At 46.8% G+C, this 20,276-nt stretch overlaps 1 protein-coding gene across 4 annotated transcripts in view; it reads right to left on the bottom strand.

The window, feature by feature from the left end:
- Positions 1-9,981: 9,981 nt before the first annotated feature.
- LOC122375056 (protein FAM13A-like) overlaps positions 9,982-20,276 on the bottom strand; it is a 69,694-nt gene continuing 59,399 nt past the window's right edge. For 3 of the 4 annotated variants that reach the window (XM_043354213.1, XM_043354212.1, XM_043354215.1), the window contains 4 exons: positions 17,609-17,732; positions 16,412-16,559; positions 13,033-13,085; positions 9,982-10,067 (listed from right to left, as the gene is read on the bottom strand). In XM_043354213.1, the coding sequence (XP_043210148.1) occupies positions 10,004-10,067; positions 13,033-13,085; positions 16,412-16,559; positions 17,609-17,732 (389 nt within the window). In that variant the 3' untranslated portion in view covers positions 9,982-10,003. The remainder of the gene's footprint in view (positions 10,068-13,032; positions 13,086-16,411; positions 16,560-17,608; positions 17,733-20,276) is intronic. The other variant, XM_043354214.1, reaches the window with a different exon arrangement.

Raw genomic sequence — 20,276 nt, 5'->3', positions numbered from 1 at the left:
AAAAACGCGAGCTGCAATGTACGAGCATGGTCCAACTCCAGGGAGCTCGTCTTGCGGTTCAAATAGGTCACTTCGTGGAGTTCTTTCAACAGCGTCTAAAGAATGTGACACATCCCACACACTGCGTGCAGATGAATGCACCAGCAGGACACGGACTACAGACACCGATCTATAGGCCGATCTACATCTGTTATTTGAGCTGAATATCCAAACCACGTGTCTGTCCAGCTCCAATCTGTTACGGAATGGTGCCGAAATACCAGACCAAACAAACAGATCGTTTAATAACATTTACACTTATTTCTTGGGAGAGGTCAGCCGTGGAACTTGTTTGGATTTCGTTTAGTGCTTACCACCACGTGATGCAGAGAAAAGTCGGATGAAAAACGATTGATTTTCCGTGGCTAAAATAATGGGAAAACAGCAACACAAACAATAAAATCAAGATTAGAGATATCGAGTAAATCGTATAGTTGAAAGTAACATACTGTCATATAAATAGTTTTAGTAAAAGATAGATAATAAACTTACATAATTAGAAAATAACTAGCTTTAATATCAACTTTAATTAAAAAACAAATAAAAACGATTTTATATAGAATGTGAAGCCAGCGTACAATACAATATGAGGCTAACACATCGAAGCACTAAGGCGAATTTCATCATAAGCATCTCGGTCTTTTGTCTGCGCTGGGGTCACATTTATTCCATCAATATCCTGCTGGTGGCATGCAGCAGCACAGGAAGATGAAAAACCAACCTACCACCGCCGCCACTTATTCCCCATTTGCACAAGTACAAGACTTCCTTCCACTATTGACACCATTCATTGTCCGACCGATAATAAGACCCTTTCATTCCATTATTTCCAGTGAGCTCCCTGCCATTTCCGGTGATATTGAACCCCTGCTGACCCTCCCCCACCCCCGGCTGACCATTCCCCCTCCCCCTCCCCCCGATTCTTTCCGGTGGCCATCAGTCCCAGGGCATGTTCACTGATTTTGTCATCGAAATCGTTACCAGGCCCTGACGGAAGCGTAACTGCGCAGAAGAACGAGTTACTGCCGTGAAGCACCCAGCAGGAATGCCAAATGGTGGGCGGTGACTCATATGTTAGTGACGGAAAGCTGGCGGCGAGAGGGAGAGGGGAGAGAGAGAGAGCGCGAGAGTGGCGGGAGGACACGGGGTCAAAGGGTACACTCCTGCCGTGGGGTTATTTATATTTATGTAGCGTGGTTGAGTCCTCTCCACAATGCATGAGATAAATGTGAGGCCAATGTAAATCGCCCGTCCGGAAACGCTCGCGCCAAAATAAACAAAATAAACCAGAAATTTCATTCAAGCAAATACACTACGCGCCAACCACTGGTGCCAAATGTAGGTACTAGGTAGGTATACAGCATCGGTGTGAGATCATGCAGCGATCATTCTGCGATATGCATTATGCATGCGTCTTTCTAGACGGCCTAACAATTGTGAAGCAAAACATCTCACGCAACAAATGAAACAAGCCTAATTTCAGGCTAATTACTCCGTTCAATCAAGTCCTCGGCCCTCTGGATAACCACAGTCGTAATCCAAGCGATGCATCTTAAAGGTAGTGTGCCACCTTTGAAAGATTTCCCATTTTATTTTTCCTAGGATAAGAAGCTTCTGTTTTTACCTAATATCGCAAAAAAAATCAAAAATGGGCCTGGAATAGTGCCTTTTTCGCCTAAAAGTTTTTCGGTTTTTAGATATGTATAACAACTGTAGTGGGCTCACCTGCAAACAGGCGTCGGGCAACAATCGCGAATGCGGCGCACTTGTGACAATAAGCAAAGGTCATTATAGTGTTACGACCATACGACGTACGGGAATGAGTTATCAGCTGTCTAATCGTAGACAACACAATGTCGAGCCTTAAACTGTAAGCCCGTATTGTATTGTTTCTTTTATTTGGCTGTCGAACATTATTTATGGTTTGAAATATGATTTTATGTAAAATAATTGATATGAAAAAGCCGTCTTATAAGTTATGACCCCATTTCACCACACGCAAGTGGCAGAAATGACAATGATCAGCTGACGCATTTTTCTTGGCCGAAGTCAGAGCGCGCGGCCCGACGCACCACGCGTATTTGGAAATTCCGACCTCGACGAGCATCAGAAGCCACCTAACAGGCGTGTTCGAAACCGCAGGAGATGAGGATGAACGGGTTTATCGAAACTTGATTGGATGAGCATATCGGTAATAGCGATTTCAGTGTGTGCATTTATTGTTCATAGTGGTGTGAAATGTGGTTGGGGTACGACCGACAACCCGTCGGGGCGAATTTCGCACTGGGGTACTCAAAATTTGAAGAATTTAAGACGTTTCCATGAGTTTTGAAGGTATGGATAAGTTCTAAAAATCCGTTTCTCCTTATCTGGGCCATTAACTCCATACGGTCCAAGAAAGCTGGCACACTACCTTTAACTCGACAGACATTCGACCCTGAATTCAACACCTACAATAAACCATCGACAAAAGCTACCGGATATTCTGTCCACCCGGCCCAAACATCCTTCCAAAGTCCCACGTCGTCATCAGAGAGACCATTTCGACGCGTCGGACCTTAAGGCTGCTTGTCCAGCAAAGCATCCAGGGGCGACCAATCAGAGATGAGAAAGGCTCGTGCCACTCCCCTGGGGTGATCACGTGACTGACACTGAGCCGCCCAACGAGTGGAGAGGGCGCCAAACGCGGCAAGACTGCTGCGGAGACGAAGAGGGTTTGTAGGAACAAAATGCTGTATTTGTTCAAGGAAAAGCCAAACAGTGTGGGTAGGTTGGCATTGCCAGGTGATTCAACTAGAAAAAAATGTGACAGGATGGATTTAATATGACCTAGAACATAGACCCCTTTAAACATGGACTGTGCACTGGCTTAGCCTAATCGACATTTGAGGCAAAATTTTGCCTCCTATGTAAACAATGAATCTAGCATTACATTCGATTCGGTGCTTTTTGTTGCGCTTTAGATAATTCATAATCACAATAGCTTTAAAAGAAACGCAACTAACTTATTCTAAGGGACATGGCCAACGGAGAGGTCAGGGCGAGGGGGCGACCCCTGCACTTTAATGATCGGGGATCGACTACCGCATAAAGTTGCGTTTTCCTCGAAACTTGACGCTTAGTTAAACCCCCACCTTTCAAACGAAAACTATTAAAGAATGCTGCGAGTAGTTTATTTTGTATTGTGCAAAAATACACATGCATGCCTTCCTATTTACTTTTCTCACTTCTCAGTAGTTTCCCATCCAACTCTGACCCGAAGTCTGAATGTACCTGAGAACCTGAGATCAGGTACCGGAGAACGTAGGCGTTCAAATGTTCACTCATTTCGATCCAGTCAGCTTTCGGATCTTGTCGGAATCCGAGTTTCTTCGACCAGCGCGTCCCTGTGCTTGCTTTGGCCTCTTTTCGGCGTGTGCTAGGCTGTTCAGGTCCTTGGCATGATTGGAGACGCAAGCGTTGAACAGCGCCCCCGCCATGGTGGGCAAGATGAGTTTGCTGAGTTTGTGACCAGCCGCGCACTCCAGCTGGGAGCCTTCTTTTTCTTCCAAGAGGTTCAGCGAGATCTCCTTAAACACTCTCCTGGGGTTTGTGCACCCAAACAAAATGGCGCGGGTTTTAGCCTCAACTCTCAGGGACCTGAAGATGGAGCATATGTCCTCAGTGATTTTGAGACAAGTGGCAGATGGCTGGAGCAGCTTTCCCCGGTTCAGCAGGTCTGTGAATGTAGCGGCAGCCTCCTGCTCCTCAGCTCCGCTGACTGCTATTTTCACAGAAATTTTGCGATGGCAATCCGCGAGAAGGTCACAACAAGGGTTGCATTTGTGCTTCTGCACAGCGTGGGCCAAGTAGCCGGCCATGTGAAACACCGCGTCCTTGCCTTCTTCTGGACCTTCCTCAGCGGGGAGAGACTCCGCAGCGATCTGTGTTAGCTCTGTTGCCACACGGTGGTCGTTCTCCTCTCGCTGCTGAGTAACGAGCCGCGTATCTACCGCTACTTCATCCGGAGTGTACCCAGACAGCCACAGCAGGCTCTTGGCACGGATGATAGCCTCGCCTTCTGTAAACTGGCGCGGGCTGGCCCAGAAGTTGCCACCGGCAAGTTTTCTGAGGTGGCCGAAGTGACTCTCTATGCGGCCCGACTGTATCTTACCTAAATCACACTCCTGCAGCAGGTACTTTGACAGGCCCACCAGGCCTCTGCATGTCAGGACGAGACCCCGAAGAGTGTCAGAGGAGATTTTTGCCGTTCCCGGTTGTCGATCCCAGTCCTCCATCAGAGCGCCAAACTTCTCCAGGTACTTCAGTCCGTCTTCATTCTCCAGGCAGATGGGCTTGAGTAAATCGTCCCTTTTGGCCACGTGCTTGTATGGCGACTTCACGTTCACAATGTTGAACCAAGTCCTTACTCTTTCTGGTCCTTACTATCTTCAGGAACTCGGCAGTGTCTGCGAATCCGTCACACCCAGGCTCCTTACTGTACACCATGAGCCCTGCTATGGTGGTCTCGTGGGTGGCGGAGTCTGCCAGCTTCACGTTCACGCGCTCTATGCTCGTCGGGTTGAGGACTTTATCGGAGAGACGATATGCCATCATCACTGGAGAGCCGAACTCCATTATGTGAAGCTTCTCAAGGTGACAAGATTTCACCGTTAGGGCAGCTTCGGTCTTTTCGAACGGCGGGCAGAGAAGAGTCTTCTTGTTCAACTAGTTAAAGAAGATGTTCTTGAACAGATGGACTGTATCGAACATCGTGTAGATTCTTCCCAGCCCATCACTGCTCCACGGGTTCACGATGTACTCGGGGTGGGTGCCATCTCCGAGCGCTCGGTGGAAGCTTTGATTTGTGCGATGTCCGTCGGTGGTGACAGAGACCACACGAAATCCGAGCTCCGTGAGGCCTTTCACTACGTTGAAGAACATCTTCACCATCTTCACTAAAATCTACATATCAGCGAAGTGTTAACAATTAAAACATGAATAAACTTACCAATACACTTCAAAAACTGACAGATGGACAGCAAGATGGACAGAGATGTCGGAGATGTCCTTCAATGTGCAATAACAACCATATTTTCCAAAATTTCGCTGCATGTCGCGTCACGTTTGTCGTCTTAAGGGACACTTCCGTTCGGTTGCATATTTTAATCCTGCAGTTGCGATAGAGAACAGAGTCTACAAAAGATCAATTTTATCCAAAAATATTTAATTGTTTATGATTATAGAACTTTCATTCAAAAGATGAAGGCCAGACGAATCTGTAGATAAATTTTCGCGGCCATTCTACCAATTTAAAGTGATTTAAGAAGCTTGTAAAATTTTGCCTCAAATGTCGATTAGGCTAAGCCAGTGCACAGTCCATGTTTAAAGGGGTCTATGCCTAGAAGTTAGTGGGAAATATTAGACTTCGGTAATACGTGTAGGACGGTAACAAAAACATACAAAGACATGTTTCTAGAGAAAAACTTAAGCATTATTTAGTCGTCCTTGAATGTTGGGCAGAAAACGATCACCGAATCACAAACCGTTGCTTGACCGCAGAACGAGGTTTCTATTTGCGTTTTATGAATAAAAACCTACACCATTGGTTATGGATATCCGGCACCCGCCTTACGCCTATACCTCCAAGTCTCTCTGAGCTGCCAGGGGGCGTCACTAAACGGAAGGCCAGAGCCCGCGGCGGCGGACTGCAGTCAGTGAAAGTAACCACAGGTCGTCGGCCCTGCTGGCCCAGAAAACGGTCACTCACTGCAGGCGGGCTATGTGGGCATAGAATGGGTCCGCGCTGCCATGGGCACAGACAGACCAATCCCCGCCTAGTGCCGTCCAGCCCCATCGCGCCACGTGCGCCGGACGGAGAGGGTAGCCGGAGGTCGACAGACAATTGTCCCAAGGTATCAAGAGACAACGCGACATCCAGGATCAAAGTGAATAGCTGTGTATGTAAGTGGCTACACCTTTTGTCTATATTCATTCAGTGTCTTTATGAAAAGGGTGAAAAAATGGCTGAGGATCGGCTATTGCCATATCAGCTGATTCACTTGCCGTTAATATTTGTCAAGCACAAAAATTTCATATTGTAACAGATCTCAGATAAGTGACATGCAGATTACCTTTTATCTCACAGGGTTTTGTGCCTTTAAACTCATTTTACAACCAAGATCCAAGTTATTAGTAGAAGACGGTCTCAAACGTATAGCACCGTGGTTCAACTTATTTCCGTCAGCCACCAAGCAATCAAACTTCGAACCACTTAAACTTGACCTTACAAGGTTTTGAACTTCCACCCGGTCTGCTCTTAACTTGTATCCAATCAGAGAGTTTTCCAGCTGATTTCCGTTGCGTGATCAGCGCGCTGGCGGACGTCTGCTGAGTTTTATTGACACCGGAAACAAGCATTTCCGGTGGTTACTTCCGGCGGAGACGATACAAAAACAGGTGGGAGAGGTATCGATGCCGGAAACAAACGCTTCGATCGGCAGACATTAGATAGATGAAGAACAAACTTGGAGAACTTAGACGATAGTGGAACACCCTTTTCCAAACAAACATTCAGCATACCACAATACATTACATAGCATATGCATTACGGAAAGGCTACGTCTCTAGAAAAGGCATTAGAGGCAGGCAGCAACAAGAGGCGGAGGCAGTCCAGACCAACAGCTCGACACCACGTGTGCCAGAAAATGTCACACCAATTACAACTTGTGGTCGTGGCAAGTCAATTGTCAGCCTTTTTGACAGCTGAGGTGACAGGTGACAGGTCAGGTCACCCGTCATCGCCCACAAACAAGGAAGCAGAGCGAATGATGAAGTGATTCTGCAACGCACGTGTTTATCATTTGTTTACTACCCATACCATAAACTGTATTCATTATATCGATAGCATGTCAGTTACTGGAAATGGCTAATATCGGCGAGAGTTGCTTGTTTGTTGGAGTTTTAGAGCGCGTTGAGAGCGAGGAAATATCGGCCACGGCTTATTGGTTCGTTCACGCAGAAATTCAAAAACCGAGAAAAGATTACCTACTAAACAGCTGGAGTAAAATTTTGAAGGCAACCATCAGCGCCCTCCGAACAGCGCAGTGTGCAGCATGCTGCACACTGCGGCAAGTGTGCAGCATGGTTCAGCACTTGACGGAAAAGTTTGTCTTCTCTGATGCCTCATTACGCATTCAAAATACGTGAATAAAATGAGTATACCATATCATTATGGAATGAAGTTGATATACACGGTTGACGCAGACAACCCTTTGTTGGATGTTTGTGTCAAGCACAAGAACCGAGCGCTACACAATCCACATCGTTATACGTGAAACGCAGTTCAGTGGAGAGAGAGAGAGAGAGAGAGCATTTATTCACACTGCAACAACATAAAATTCATAAATTACATAAGCAATTGGCGCAAAAGTGCTACGCACTTAACTCTTTGGCGCCGCTTGCAAAGAATGGTAACACAATGAATGAAACTAAATAAGACTCCTACCGCCCTATGCCGAGCCGCAACCCCGCAACCCCGGCAGTACGTGCGTTATATTGCGCGTCAAACACGCCGTCATGACTGGACTAGGTACGGATTGGACTTTGGATGTATTAGGTTAGAGGCGATGAGTTTGGATGAGGAAGCGCTGTAGTGCGGTGGCGGCCTCGCTGTCGATGCCCCGACGCAGCCCAGTGCCATAAATGAGTGTGTCGAGTTGCTGAGAAGGAGGGATGGAGTGGCTGAGTAAAGTGGATAACAGTGCTCTTGCTGTCGCACTCACTCGAGTAGCTACTCAGGTTTCAGTCTGAAGTAGGAGCAATCATGTAACAGGATTAATTGTATTGCAGGGGCGCACTGCAAAGAGCCGATTCCCTTACCTACGCAGCGAAAATAAAATACTGAGGCTGTCACAGGTTCAAAACATCACCCCACATCAAACTGAGACTCTCCAGATTGCCGTATCTATCCAGTAAGTAGTACGCTAAGATAATGCAATCGTATCGATACGTACAGATCCGGAAAGATAATAAACTACAAAGTCATAATTATCGTGTATGATTCAGAATCTCCCTAATGCTAAGTACATATACGCACTAAACAGTATACATTGCACGCTGATTACTGTTTGTCCTAAAACATTGTATATTGATAAGTCATCGAGATAAAAAAATTATGACCAAATACATTTTCCACGTGCATTTAGCCAGGCAGCCATTGTTTTGGATTGTTTCAAAGCCTTGTTCACCACACAAGCAAGCAACCAACTGGACGTAAAATTCAAAGCAGCACCGGTAAACCCGGTTACCTCCAAACTGCTCTAAAATGGAGTAAAGCGGCTCAGCTCAACACAAAGCATTATCGTGAGGTGCACAAAACATATTTGTATTCGTATAGTTTGACCAATGACCATCCCTCCATGCCGCGTTACCATAGAAACCAAAACACCTAGGCGCCAGACAGACTGAGCCTTTTAAAAACTGCTGCAACCATACAGCAAACCATGGGAAAAGCTGCACCAATGCTCGGCCGTGACCCCAGGGATTACACTTAGCCACTGGTCAGCTGTTTGCCAGCTAATGGTCAGCTGTTCTAGTCCTAACCGGATTTTACCAGTTCAACGCACAATGTTTATGGGACCAGCCAGACAGGAAATGGATTAGCCGTGGCGTACAGCGGATATTGTTAGTGTGTGGAGTCTGGGTTTATGTGCAAAAGCTGTGTGACGCAGTTTATAATTCGCAGCGGCCATGACACATCTGTGTGAGTTGCGTGACTAGAAGAGAGATAGATGCACATTGCACATTATATGCGGGGTGACTTAAAATCAGACACGGGAGTACCTTGACCGATATTAAACATTGCAATGCTATACTCATGCGTGTATAGGACAGGGTCGAACGTATGGAAGGGTATAACCGACTGAATGGTGACTGTCGCTTCTAATATACCCCAAGTAGAACCTATCCAAGCCATCCAAATGTCATAAGTGAGCCCTATTGAAGGAAAACTTAATGCAAAATAAAAAACAACGTTTCGGGTTTGTCATTTAGACCATTTTTGCATGACAAGAACGCTACGCAAAAGGAGCATGGCTAATGACAAAAATATCAACTAATGACAACAACAAAATATCTAAGAAAATAGTGTTTTACATCAATGATTCCACTCACATTAAGAAAATAATTGATCAAACTATTTAAGCCCAGTAACAGACAATCAGGCGCTGGACAAGTCCGAAAATCAACGTCGCATCAGATCCTTCTAAAGGCCCAACCCACTGCCATAAAAGAAACGAACCATCGCTCGTGACACAAACTGGTAAAAAGCAGCTTCCAAACCGGCGAACGATGACGACAAAATCTGTCACGTGAGGCGGTGTTGCCAGGTCTCCCGACGACAAAACTCGTCGAAACAACGCAGATAGCAGTCGGTGTCAATCCAAAAATGTTCAAGCATCCGTGTGAGGCGCCTTTGGCGAGCTGTCTTTCATGGGTGTTACACCATCGTTGTCAAGGGCAGCAGCAGGAAATATGAACGGGAGGCAGGCGCTCACGTTGTTACAAGTGTTACAAATTAGTCGTGTGGATTTGGAGTATTTTATTTGACCTTATAAGTCATCGTTTGTTCATTCATTTTACAGCTGACTACAGGCGTCAACTTACTTTGTGCGTTAATTTTCCGGTAAATTGCCCCAGTTACTGCGATTTTTGTTGTACATCAATGCATTTGAGAGTGCAATGGCCTCTAATAAGGTGCATTTAGCCATAATAACTGAATTACATAAAAGACGAACAAATGTTGCCGACTGCCGAAGCCTCAAGATAAACTAAAACATGAAAAATGTTTGTCGTTTTCCTTGCCACTTTTTGCAGGTGTTCCATTCTAACACTGCTAGTTAGGAATCCGGTGTGTAAAATCCAATCTCCACTCCCAAAACACGCACATGGACAACGCACAGCACGCCTCGAGGCGGTTCGGTACTCACTTTTGGATGTCTCCGCTAGGGGCGCTGGCGTCGCTCTCGTCACCCCGCTCTCGGCCGCTGCTGGAAAATAGATGGAAATAAATGAAGATATAAGCGTTCAGAGGACAGCTCTACGGCTATTAATTGCCGCTCAGTTTGTGCAGAGAAGTCGAGAGTAAGTATACGTTGAACATGAGCATTGAGCAAGAATGATTGCAAAAATGGAAGGGCATAACAAGCATCGTTTTTAATTTCGGAGTTTGAAAGCTTTTAAAAGGTGGAGAGGAGGAGGACTTCTAGATTTTCGATGCAAACGCTAACAGCACAATCAAACAACCTATTATGCAAACCACAAGTTCATCGCGTGCAATACTCATTGACAATACACAATTATCAATACAAGCGCCACAAAAAAGCCCTAATCGCCCCCTAACCTTCATCTGGCCCCACCCATTTCCCCAATCACCCATCACCGACTAAAAATCCGCACCAAGCCCGTCGCGTCGCAGTCGATATTAGTTCCGTCGTCACATGCCATTTCGGTGTCACCGCGTCCGATGCCCGAGTTTCCCGGACGTCAGAAGCCCGTGTGTGGGGCCCAGCCCGGCGACGATTTAGTATGGCGATTGGCATTCCGGCATTGGCAATGGGGGAAAGATGCACGCCAAGGACGCGGTGCGAGAAAGCTATGGGTGGGTCGTCAAAGGTGTTTAGCCAGTTAAATAAGTCATATCCAACGACACCATTCCATGGCTTGCATGTACTTTTTTCAAACCAGACAACACCCAAGTCTCTTATAAGAATAAATCAACGCCGGACTTTGTATACATAAAATGATCAACATGACTTGAAAATGAGTTTTAAAGCAAAATATTCATACAGCACCCGCACACTTTAAAGGGACACTCCCACCTTAACATTAGTTTTGAGTTGAGATAGCCAAATTGGTGGCCATGGCCTGCAAATACCGGTTTGGGCACTCACAACATCGACAAATGCTTTAATTCGGAGATATGGAATTTCAAACTTGCAGTTTTCGGATTCTAAGGGGCTAGTGCATTGGTATGCCCCCTTAGAATTTGTGACGTCAGCGGAGATCTAACGATTTTTAAATCTTTTACTAAAACGTTTGGTAGCACGCGGTGGTATATGCTGCTTTGCGCGCAACAAATGCCGCACTTTCAAATAAAGTCGTATAGGAACAGCGGAGATCCCAAAAAGTAAACAAAAGTAAAAGTCTAATATCTTGAAAACCGGTGAATATTTTTCGATGAAATTTGGTAGATATTCGTTTTCGCTCTTTCTGAACCGAGCGACATCACTTTCGTGCCAATTCATTAACTTTTTTGAAGGTGGGAGGGTCCCTTTAATCGTGTAGAAAGGACAACTGAATAGGGAGGGGGGGGGGCAGCGAGTGCCGAGAGACGCCTCTCCAGCGGTCAAGAGGACAAGAGGGGCCCCTCTTGATAAGCAGTAGGTACGACACTGACGGGCATGGGTGGAGAATGTTTGAAAAAGTTACCCCGGCCGGCGACCGATAGTCGCGGGAAGACGATACACTCACGTTGTTCTCAACGGTCATCATCAAACCCCTATTCTGACGAATGGAATAGAATGCTGTGTTTGCTCAAGGATGAGCGTTGTATCCGACACCGTATTATTCATAACATTTTTGGAATGATCGAAAAGGCAATTTCCTTTTAAATTATTATTTCTTTTTACTTAAACTTCCAATTTCACACCGAACCCAAACCAAACCATATGCCATTTTGAGTACCTAAATGTTGCGTTTTCAGCTTTTTATTGTCTCAAAATAGCTACAAAAAGACAACTCACCATAGTAGAAGCTTTACAGAGAAATTGACAGATCGAACCAAGCAAAGCACTAAAATAGGTCACTGACATCCACGGGCGTAGCCTTTTTCAATGTTGGGCGGCTCTTATAATACAAACAGGGAGTCGATCCAGGAATATCGACCGGTCCCGGTCTCGTAGCTCAGTTGCTAGAGCGTTGGATTCCGCGTGGCGAGAGCACGCGGCCCGGTTACAACAGTCCGAGTTCGAGGCATGATGGCCGCTCGGTGTTTATGAGCACCCTGACGGGTACGCTCATAAACGGGTGTGGTTGCGGTTGGTGGCAGGTCAGTTGAAGGCAATGAGGTCAAGCAGTAGTTTTGAAAAAGTGCGCCGAAGGCGCGCCAAAATTTCGAAACTGAACAGGATTTGAGAGCAATCTTGGCATTGGCGACCACACGCGGGTCTTAGGGTTGGAGATTATGGCAAGTTAAGTAAATGGTAAATACCTACCTGATTTGCAATATTACGCCCATGGAAGTCAACATTCGAAGAGCGTGAGTTTTCTTTTCTCGTATGGAGACAGCTTTTAGGATTTACAAGAGTAGAAAAGTTACCCCGGCCGCGCCGGGGTAGGCTGAAAGTTACCCCGGCCACGGCCGGGGTGGCCGGGGCAGGTTCTCCACCCATGCTGACGGGAGTAGCCACACCAAGTGCAAGAGGCCTGGCCGACTCTAGCATAAGAAACCGACACAAGTGGAGATAAGTGCTGGTCGATGGGTAAGTAAACTCAGTACTGACGTCATTAGACACTTGTCCAGACGTAAGTCCTAACTGTCACTTATCAGGACAAATAGAGTGTGAAGAATGTGTGGACATTGGTCAAGCAGTGGGACCATTGTGCGTCCCGCTAGCCACGCCTTGAACGGTAGAGGGAAATGGCACGGACATGAAGCTAAGAGAACTCAAATTATCAACACTGTTATTCATTCTTAATTATGTTTTATCATACATCAGTGCCCTTTATATCTCGGGTTCTGTTATATTTTCCTAATGACGTGAGTCTTATGCATCTAAAGTGTGCAATTTATTCCACATTCCACACATTCCACGACTATAACATGTACCGATCAGTGCCTCATTTGGGTGATTGAACCGGGGAAGGAGGGCTGAAACGGGTGGTTTTCTAAGGGGCGCCACCTTACCTGGGGGAAGGGTCGCCACCCGAATCAGGAGGGGGGGGGGGACTTACCTGGGGGGTTCGCTGGAGCCCGGCCTATGACGCTGTCCGAGGTCGTTAAAGATCTGAAACAAAACACAACGGTAATTACGAGCGAGCGAGCGCAGCGAGCGAAGCGAAGTCTTTTCAATATAACGGAAAAATCTCAGTATGAGCGGCCCGGCCCGGCCCGGCCCGGCCCGGCCCGGCCTGTAACGCTTTTGAGAGGCTTATATCTCAGCAACCGCTGGACCGAATGGCCTGCGGTCTTTTTTGCTGGGTAGCCCCATCCCTTCTACCCCGTAATTGACTACTTTTGATACATCTCAGTGACCGTCGTGGCACGTGCCACGTGAAAAGTCAAGGGTGTTCAAGCAGTTTTGCAAAAGTAATGATTTTGAGAGGCCCATATCTCAGCAGCGGCTTGAGCAATTGTCTTGCGGTAATTTTTGTAGGGTAGCTGCATCCCTTCTACCATATGTCGGATACTCTTCATCTATGTGAGTGACCCCCACTGCACGTGCAAAATACAACAATAAGAGGTGCCAAATTTGTTCCCATTTCAGTAACTCGGTAATTACTGGGGCGATTTCGCTGAAACTTGGCATACAGGTAGGCACCCACCAGGCAATGCATTCCCATGTGTTGCGGTTAGGGTGCTACTGCACGTGCGCACGTGCAGGGGGCGTTTCCAGATCTCCAGAACGGCTGGGCCGATTGCGCTCAAATTTGGTACACGGTTGGGGACCGGTTAGTAGGGTGCCGTGCAAAAGTCATTTTGGACCCAGTTTGCACGTGCGCACGTGCAGAATGCCGCTTCCAGATCTCAGGAACGGATGGGCCGATTGCGTTCAAATTTGGTACACCGCTAGCGACCGGTTAGAAGAGTGCTTTGCACAAGCCCGTTGGAAGTACCCTCTCGCCCTTCTGCACGTGCAGGGCTCACTATCTCGCTCGCTCGTTCTTCGCCCAAAAGGCGTTTTACTGGTAATAAGGTTGGAACTATAGGTAAACGAGACAGACTGTGGCTGACATACGGTATATTACGAATTAGAATTATTAGAATATTGTTACGAGCGAGCGAGCGCAGCGAGCGAAGTGAGTCTTTTCAATATACCTAACGGAAAAATCTCAGTATGAGCGGCCCGGCCCGGCCCGGCCCGGCCTGTAACGCTTTTGAGAGGCTGATATCTCAGCAACCGCTGGACCGATTGGCCTGCGGTCTTTTTTGTTGCGTAGCCCCATCCCTTCTACCCCGTAATTGACTACTTTTGATACATCTCAGTGACAGTCGTGGCACGTGCCACGTGAAAAGTCAAGGGTGTTCCAGCTGTTTTGCAAAAGTAGTGATTTTGAGAGGCTCATATCTCAGCAGCCGCTTGGGCGATTGACTTGCGGTAATTTTTGTAGGGTAGCAGCATCCCTTCTACCCAAAGTAGGATACTCTCGATGCATGTGGGTCACCCCCAGTGCACGTGCAAAATACAACAATAAGAGGTGCCAAATTTGTTCCCATTTCAGTAACTCGGTAATTACTGGGGCGATTTTGCTGAAACTTGGCATACAGGTAGGCACCCACCAGGCAATGCATTTCCATGTGCTGCGGTTAGGGTGCTACTGCACGTGCGCACGTGCAGGGGGCGTTTCCAGATCTCGAGAACGGCTGGGCCGATTGCGCTCAAATTTGGTACACGGTTGGGGACCAGTTAGTAGGGTGCCGTGCGAAAGTCATTTTGGACCCCGTTTGCACGTGCGCACGTGCAGAATGCCGCTTCCAGATCTCAGGAACGGCTGGGCCGATTGCGTTCAAATTTGGCACACCGCTAGCGACCAGTTAGAAGGGTGCTTTGCACAAGCCCGTTGGAAGCACCCTCTCGCCCTTCCGCACGTGCAGGGCTCACTATCTCGCTCGCTCGTTCTTCGCCCAAAAGGCGTTTTACTGGTATAGAATGCTTGTATTATGAATTAGAAATAAAACACTTCGCAAACTAAAAAGTGCGCGAAGTTTCTCAATTCTAATTGCTCGTTCCACTCCAAACCTTCAACAACATATCTTGTGAGGGCATGTGTCATATTTTAGCGCAACATACATAAAATCGGTCAAATATACTCGTACAGTCCCTAACATGTGAAAGTAACCAAACCACTACGACCATTACACATTAAAAACATATCAAGATGCATGTCCTTGTCATAAAAAGGACAAGAAATAAGGTAAGCACGACAAGCGGATTGTGTAACGGTTAGGGAATTTTGGGCAAGGTCGCAGGAATTCATGTTAAATACCCATTCGAAAGTAACGTTCAACATGGCTCAGACTCATGGCCAAGCTCACTCAATGTGTTTGGTATGGGAAAAAGACGCCCCAAGGTAAAAAGCTTCAGTTCAGATTACAACGGGCCGGCTGACGCAGGCAGTCCTTTCACGGGTAGAATTTCTCGGTGACATTGACGGAATGAAAGCCGCTCTGTAAAGATCCCGTGATAGTTCCGCTGCAGCGCCGTGTTAATGCCTGTGTGTCTCTGTGTCTGTAGTTTGTATGTCTGTCTGTTTTTGTGTCTTTCTACCTGTGTCTTTGTGTAGGATTGTCTGTGTGTTCGACTTTATATGTATAGTTGCAAATGGCATCAATGCGCAGCGTTAACATTGCTATCCACACCATAGACCTATGTCAAGCTGCAACGTCGTTCTTGCAGAAGTTTTTTCTCTTTAACGATGCCAGCTGCCGTAATGCCAATTGCACGACTGCTCTGAGCAGAGGTTAGTAAATGTTCTTTGAACAATGTTCTTTGAACATTTACATGTTCTTTGCATGTTCTTTGAACATTTACTTGAACATTTAAAAAAGTCGTACTTCCTAGTCGTTCTGTCCTAGTTGTATATGAGGTGGGCCAAGTACATTAGTAGCAGCGTGTTGCTCTAGGCAAGAAATACTAACCATTCAGCCGTACTTAGTACTTACTCTGTTGTAGTTATGCATGAGCTGGGCCAGTATTTGGTTGGCGAAAGCCTTGTGCTCTATGCAAGGGTGCGCTTAGAAAATATTGATCCTTTGACCGTACTTGCTCTGTCAAACCGTACTTACTCTGTCAAATCGTACTTACTCTGTCAAATCGTACTTACTCTGTCGTAGTTGTGTATGAGGTGGGCCAAGTATATCAGCAGCAGCCTGCTGCTCTAGGCAAGAAATACTAACCATCCAGCCGTACTTATTCTGTCGAGTAGTACTTACCCTATCGTAGTTGTGTATGAGATGGGCCAAGTATACATATAAGTAGCAGCCTGCTGCTCTAGGCAAGAAATACTAACTATCCCGCCGTACTTATTCTGTCGTAGTTGTGTATGAGCTGGGCCAGTATACAATTCGTGGCAGCCTGTTGCTCTCGTGCTTACTCTATCGAGTCGTACTTACTCTGTCGTAGTTGTGTATGAGCTGGGCCAGTATTCGGTTGATGGCGGCCTGTTGCTCCAGACAGGGGGCGCCCCCTTCCCTTGCGGAGAGACGAAACACATTGGGGGCGAATATGATGCCCAGTGTGTCGGCTGACATATGGACAGCGCTGCAACGATACAGGGGAGGGAGAGGGGGATGAGAAAGGGCAGAAACTCAGAAAAATCACGGGAGGACATACCTATAACAATAAAGCATCAAGCATTCTAAGCTTGATAAGGTACACGACAAATTGGTATCCGATTATTCCGACCAACGAAACATTGGTTTCCAATTGCTATATATGATAAATGCCCCTTTTAATTCTACCTTGCCAATGGCCCGATAGGAAGGGAGAACTGGCAACTCGCTAACGATAAGATGCAAAGTACCTAATACGGGCGATCATAAACACGCTACAACACGCTATATGAGCACCAAATCAGTCACAAAGTTTAGAGCAGCCACCAAGAGTACGAAGCAATACTACCAACCACCGCCCACCATCACAAAGTTGGTTGCAAAATGTTGTTGCAATGTTGCAATACCACTTCGTTTTCTGAACGCCCTGCCCTACGCTACCGCTGCCTAGCGACACCTACATACATGCCATCACGCAGCTGAGATTCTAGCGCTGTCGATAGGTGTCAGCACCGGACAACGCTAGCCTCCCGGGTGGAGCCCAGCGCTCGTATAGCTAACCCTGCCCATCGCACGTTCCCGGCCAATATTGATCCGGTGATAAGATGAGTCACATTGACAGCAGCGGGGCACAGGTGCAACATACAGGCACCTGCAATGCTCGGATGTTGAATCATAGAATGGCACCTGCTACTCGTAACCGGATAAATCTGGTAGCTGGAACGTAAAAAAACCGGCATCGTAAAGATGTTGCTTGAAAGTTTTTACATTAGGGTCTTCAGTTCTAACTCATTCTTCGTACTATTTTACTTGTCTTACAACGAAAAAAAAAAAAACACGCAAGGAGCACCTTTGACCTTACTATGTCATCTGGTCGCTGGGATTGATCTCACGATCTTCTACAGGTAAGAGATACCTACTCCCCCCCAGCAACAACCAAAACCTCTGACCCTGACCTTTGACTTTCCGGTGATAAGCCTACGGAACACCTCTGACCCTGACCTCTGACATATCCTCTCACCTCCCTGCCTCACCCACCTGTGGAAGTTGGTGACCCGGCGCAGGAAAGAGCAGAGGAACCGGAGCAGAGCGTAGTGAGCCGGCGGGAGAGAGTGCACCAGCGCAGAGAGCAGCTCACAGCGCCGGGGCGGGCTCCCCTCCTCTGTAATCGGAGAGAAACGGGGACAGTGAGTGAGGGGTGGGTGAGTGAGTGAGTGAGTGAGTGAGTGAAAGGTGGGAGAATGAGACACAGGTAACAGACAATCAAGACAATTATCGAATTTTACCAACATGCCCGATGCCAAATATTGAACATTTCCCCTCATACCAATCCCCAAGTTAAAAATCAACGCATTACCAAACGACACACGCCATTTCAACCACTCACATCTATTACACTTCGATTAATACGAAACGCTATGATTGAAACAAAATACCATAGCTACAATACACTCTCGTTACAGAACGGTAAGCCTACACGCCAGACCAAAGACGGCGTATCTACCTAGCATAAATCCGACACCTCTGCCAGTTGTATGACGACAATAGATTCTGTCCACCTTTACGGATCAAATGATCATTATAGGCAGAATGTGACGGTAACAGACGCTACCTACGGAAAGATAATGAGGAATGGGATACGGCGACGCGATGGGTAACGAGATAACACCAGTGAAAAAAGTAATGAGCCAGTATGGTGCCACTGTCAACCACAGTCGTTAGGACAGAAAATAATAACCGTTTTCACGACGGGCTATCCGGTGAGTGCACCTAATTTGACCAAATCTGCACCTAATCTCTTTTACAGTAAATATCTATATTTTATGAATTTATTTCAGTGCTTTAACCGATGATGCTCTCTTATGACAAATCAGGCTTATAAGCAATAAGTACAACCCTAGCTGATAGCTACTAAGAGACACACTGAACCTAATTTGACCAAATTTGCACCTAATCTGCATTCTGCACCAGATGTGAAGCAAATGTGTACCAGATAGCCGTCGTGAAAACGGCTAATAGAGACCAAATCAATTGAAAGCTTTTCATACTAATACCTGTCCACTATGCTGCATTTTTGCACGGCCTTATAACAACCCTCATACATTCAACCTTTTCCAAGTAATAACTTCCGCATGGCAAGTTTTAGCCAGGTATATATGCGATGCTCCCTCACTAAAAAAACCCGCGCACTCCCGCCCTCCCCACTCGTTCTCATGAGTTTACCGGTCGGTATACCACTTTTTGCGGAAAACCTATAGAGGCGGGGGGGGGGGGGGAGCGCGGATACGCAGACGCCATTCAAAAACACCGATCTTCCTACCTCATATACGATCGCCTTCCCTGTCAGTTTCAATACGAACACCAACTTTGGTCGACATTACAAATGTGACGTTGTAAGGTCATCGATCCGAGAGTCAAGGTCACGTGAGGAGCCTCTTTGTCCTACGTGCAACTGTCGAATGTCAAAGGTCATCCTGCAACTCCAACTCGACACAGAACTTCGTCATAAGTGTTATTGTTTGGGGCTTGGGAATGTTATGTGATGCAACCACACGTAAATGGGAGTGAGCCTGAACACTGCTGGCTGTTGATCAACCATTGACAACCGTGACCGACGGGAAGACAGTTCATCGGTTCGGACAAATTTCCGTGGGACGAATCGGTCAACGTTGTAATGACAGATAAACAAAAATGAATTGCAACGGATAGAGGCAGGGCAGGCCGATCACAAGGACGGAAAGACGAATAACTTAAGACGAAAAGAAAGGAAAAGTCGGGAGCAGGTCGATACAGCTAGAGTGATTTGTGAAGACTGACCGGATGTATCGGATAACATCTCTCATTAGTAGGCTTTTATGGGTAAACTGGGTTCAGCAGAATCATCAGCTGAAGAGCCAAGCAGAGCCAACGGCCGTAGATTGTGGACTGTGGAGCCTTAGATATGGGAATGTGCGGTTAAAGAAAGCAAAGCCGTTTGGCGGTGAAACCGGGGGTAGCAAAGTCGTTAGTGGCGGTGGAACTCAAGGTAGCAGAGCTATCGGTCATGCGGCCGAGAGTAGCAAAATTCCATTCATCTCAAAAGGAATCGCTATCACAACTCAGTCCACAAGCGCGTCGTAAGGGCATTCAAACCGACCACATTCTTACCGAATTTCAACTCGGGCCGGATCCAAAACGGCAGGGAAGTCTGATGTTTCACCATCCCACCAAACTAAACACTAGTGGCTGCGTGGCGATGGGCATGGTCTGGTCTGGTCACCATACTGAACGAGTCACTCCCAAAATGTGCACAGTGGTGCTGACAGGTCAGTTCCAGCGCTGTGCGACTGCCGAGTCACCGGTGTCCAGTTCCAGCTATTCACGGTTCCGTCCATCGGACCAGCGCAGCCGGGTGGGAGAGGCGATACTGACCTTCATGAGTGTCGCTGACCATTAGTCAATAAGTGGCGCAATAATCAAGGTAGATGGGGAGGGGGATGGTGTGGAAAAAATAACGCCTGGAAGCGAAGGGGGCATTTCTATCATATCCGGTAAACATTTGCTAAGAAGCCCAAAGCGCACTCTGTTAGAACTAAGCAAAAGAAATAAGCTGAAGAACAAGAACAGCATCCATCATTCCATCACTAAATATCAAATAAAACCCACGCTGGCAGGTCCCCTACGCTGATGAAACACACATAAAAAAGAAACTAAAAACATGGAATCC

This window comes from Amphibalanus amphitrite, unplaced genomic scaffold, assembly GCF_019059575.1.
Source record: "Amphibalanus amphitrite isolate SeventyFive unplaced genomic scaffold, NRLGWU_Aamphi_draft 001766F_arrow, whole genome shotgun sequence".
NCBI classification, from domain to species: Eukaryota; Metazoa; Arthropoda; class Thecostraca; order Balanomorpha; family Balanidae; genus Amphibalanus; species Amphibalanus amphitrite.
Note: the sequence above shows the minus strand (reverse complement) of the source record. Positions and strands in the feature narration are given on the sequence as shown.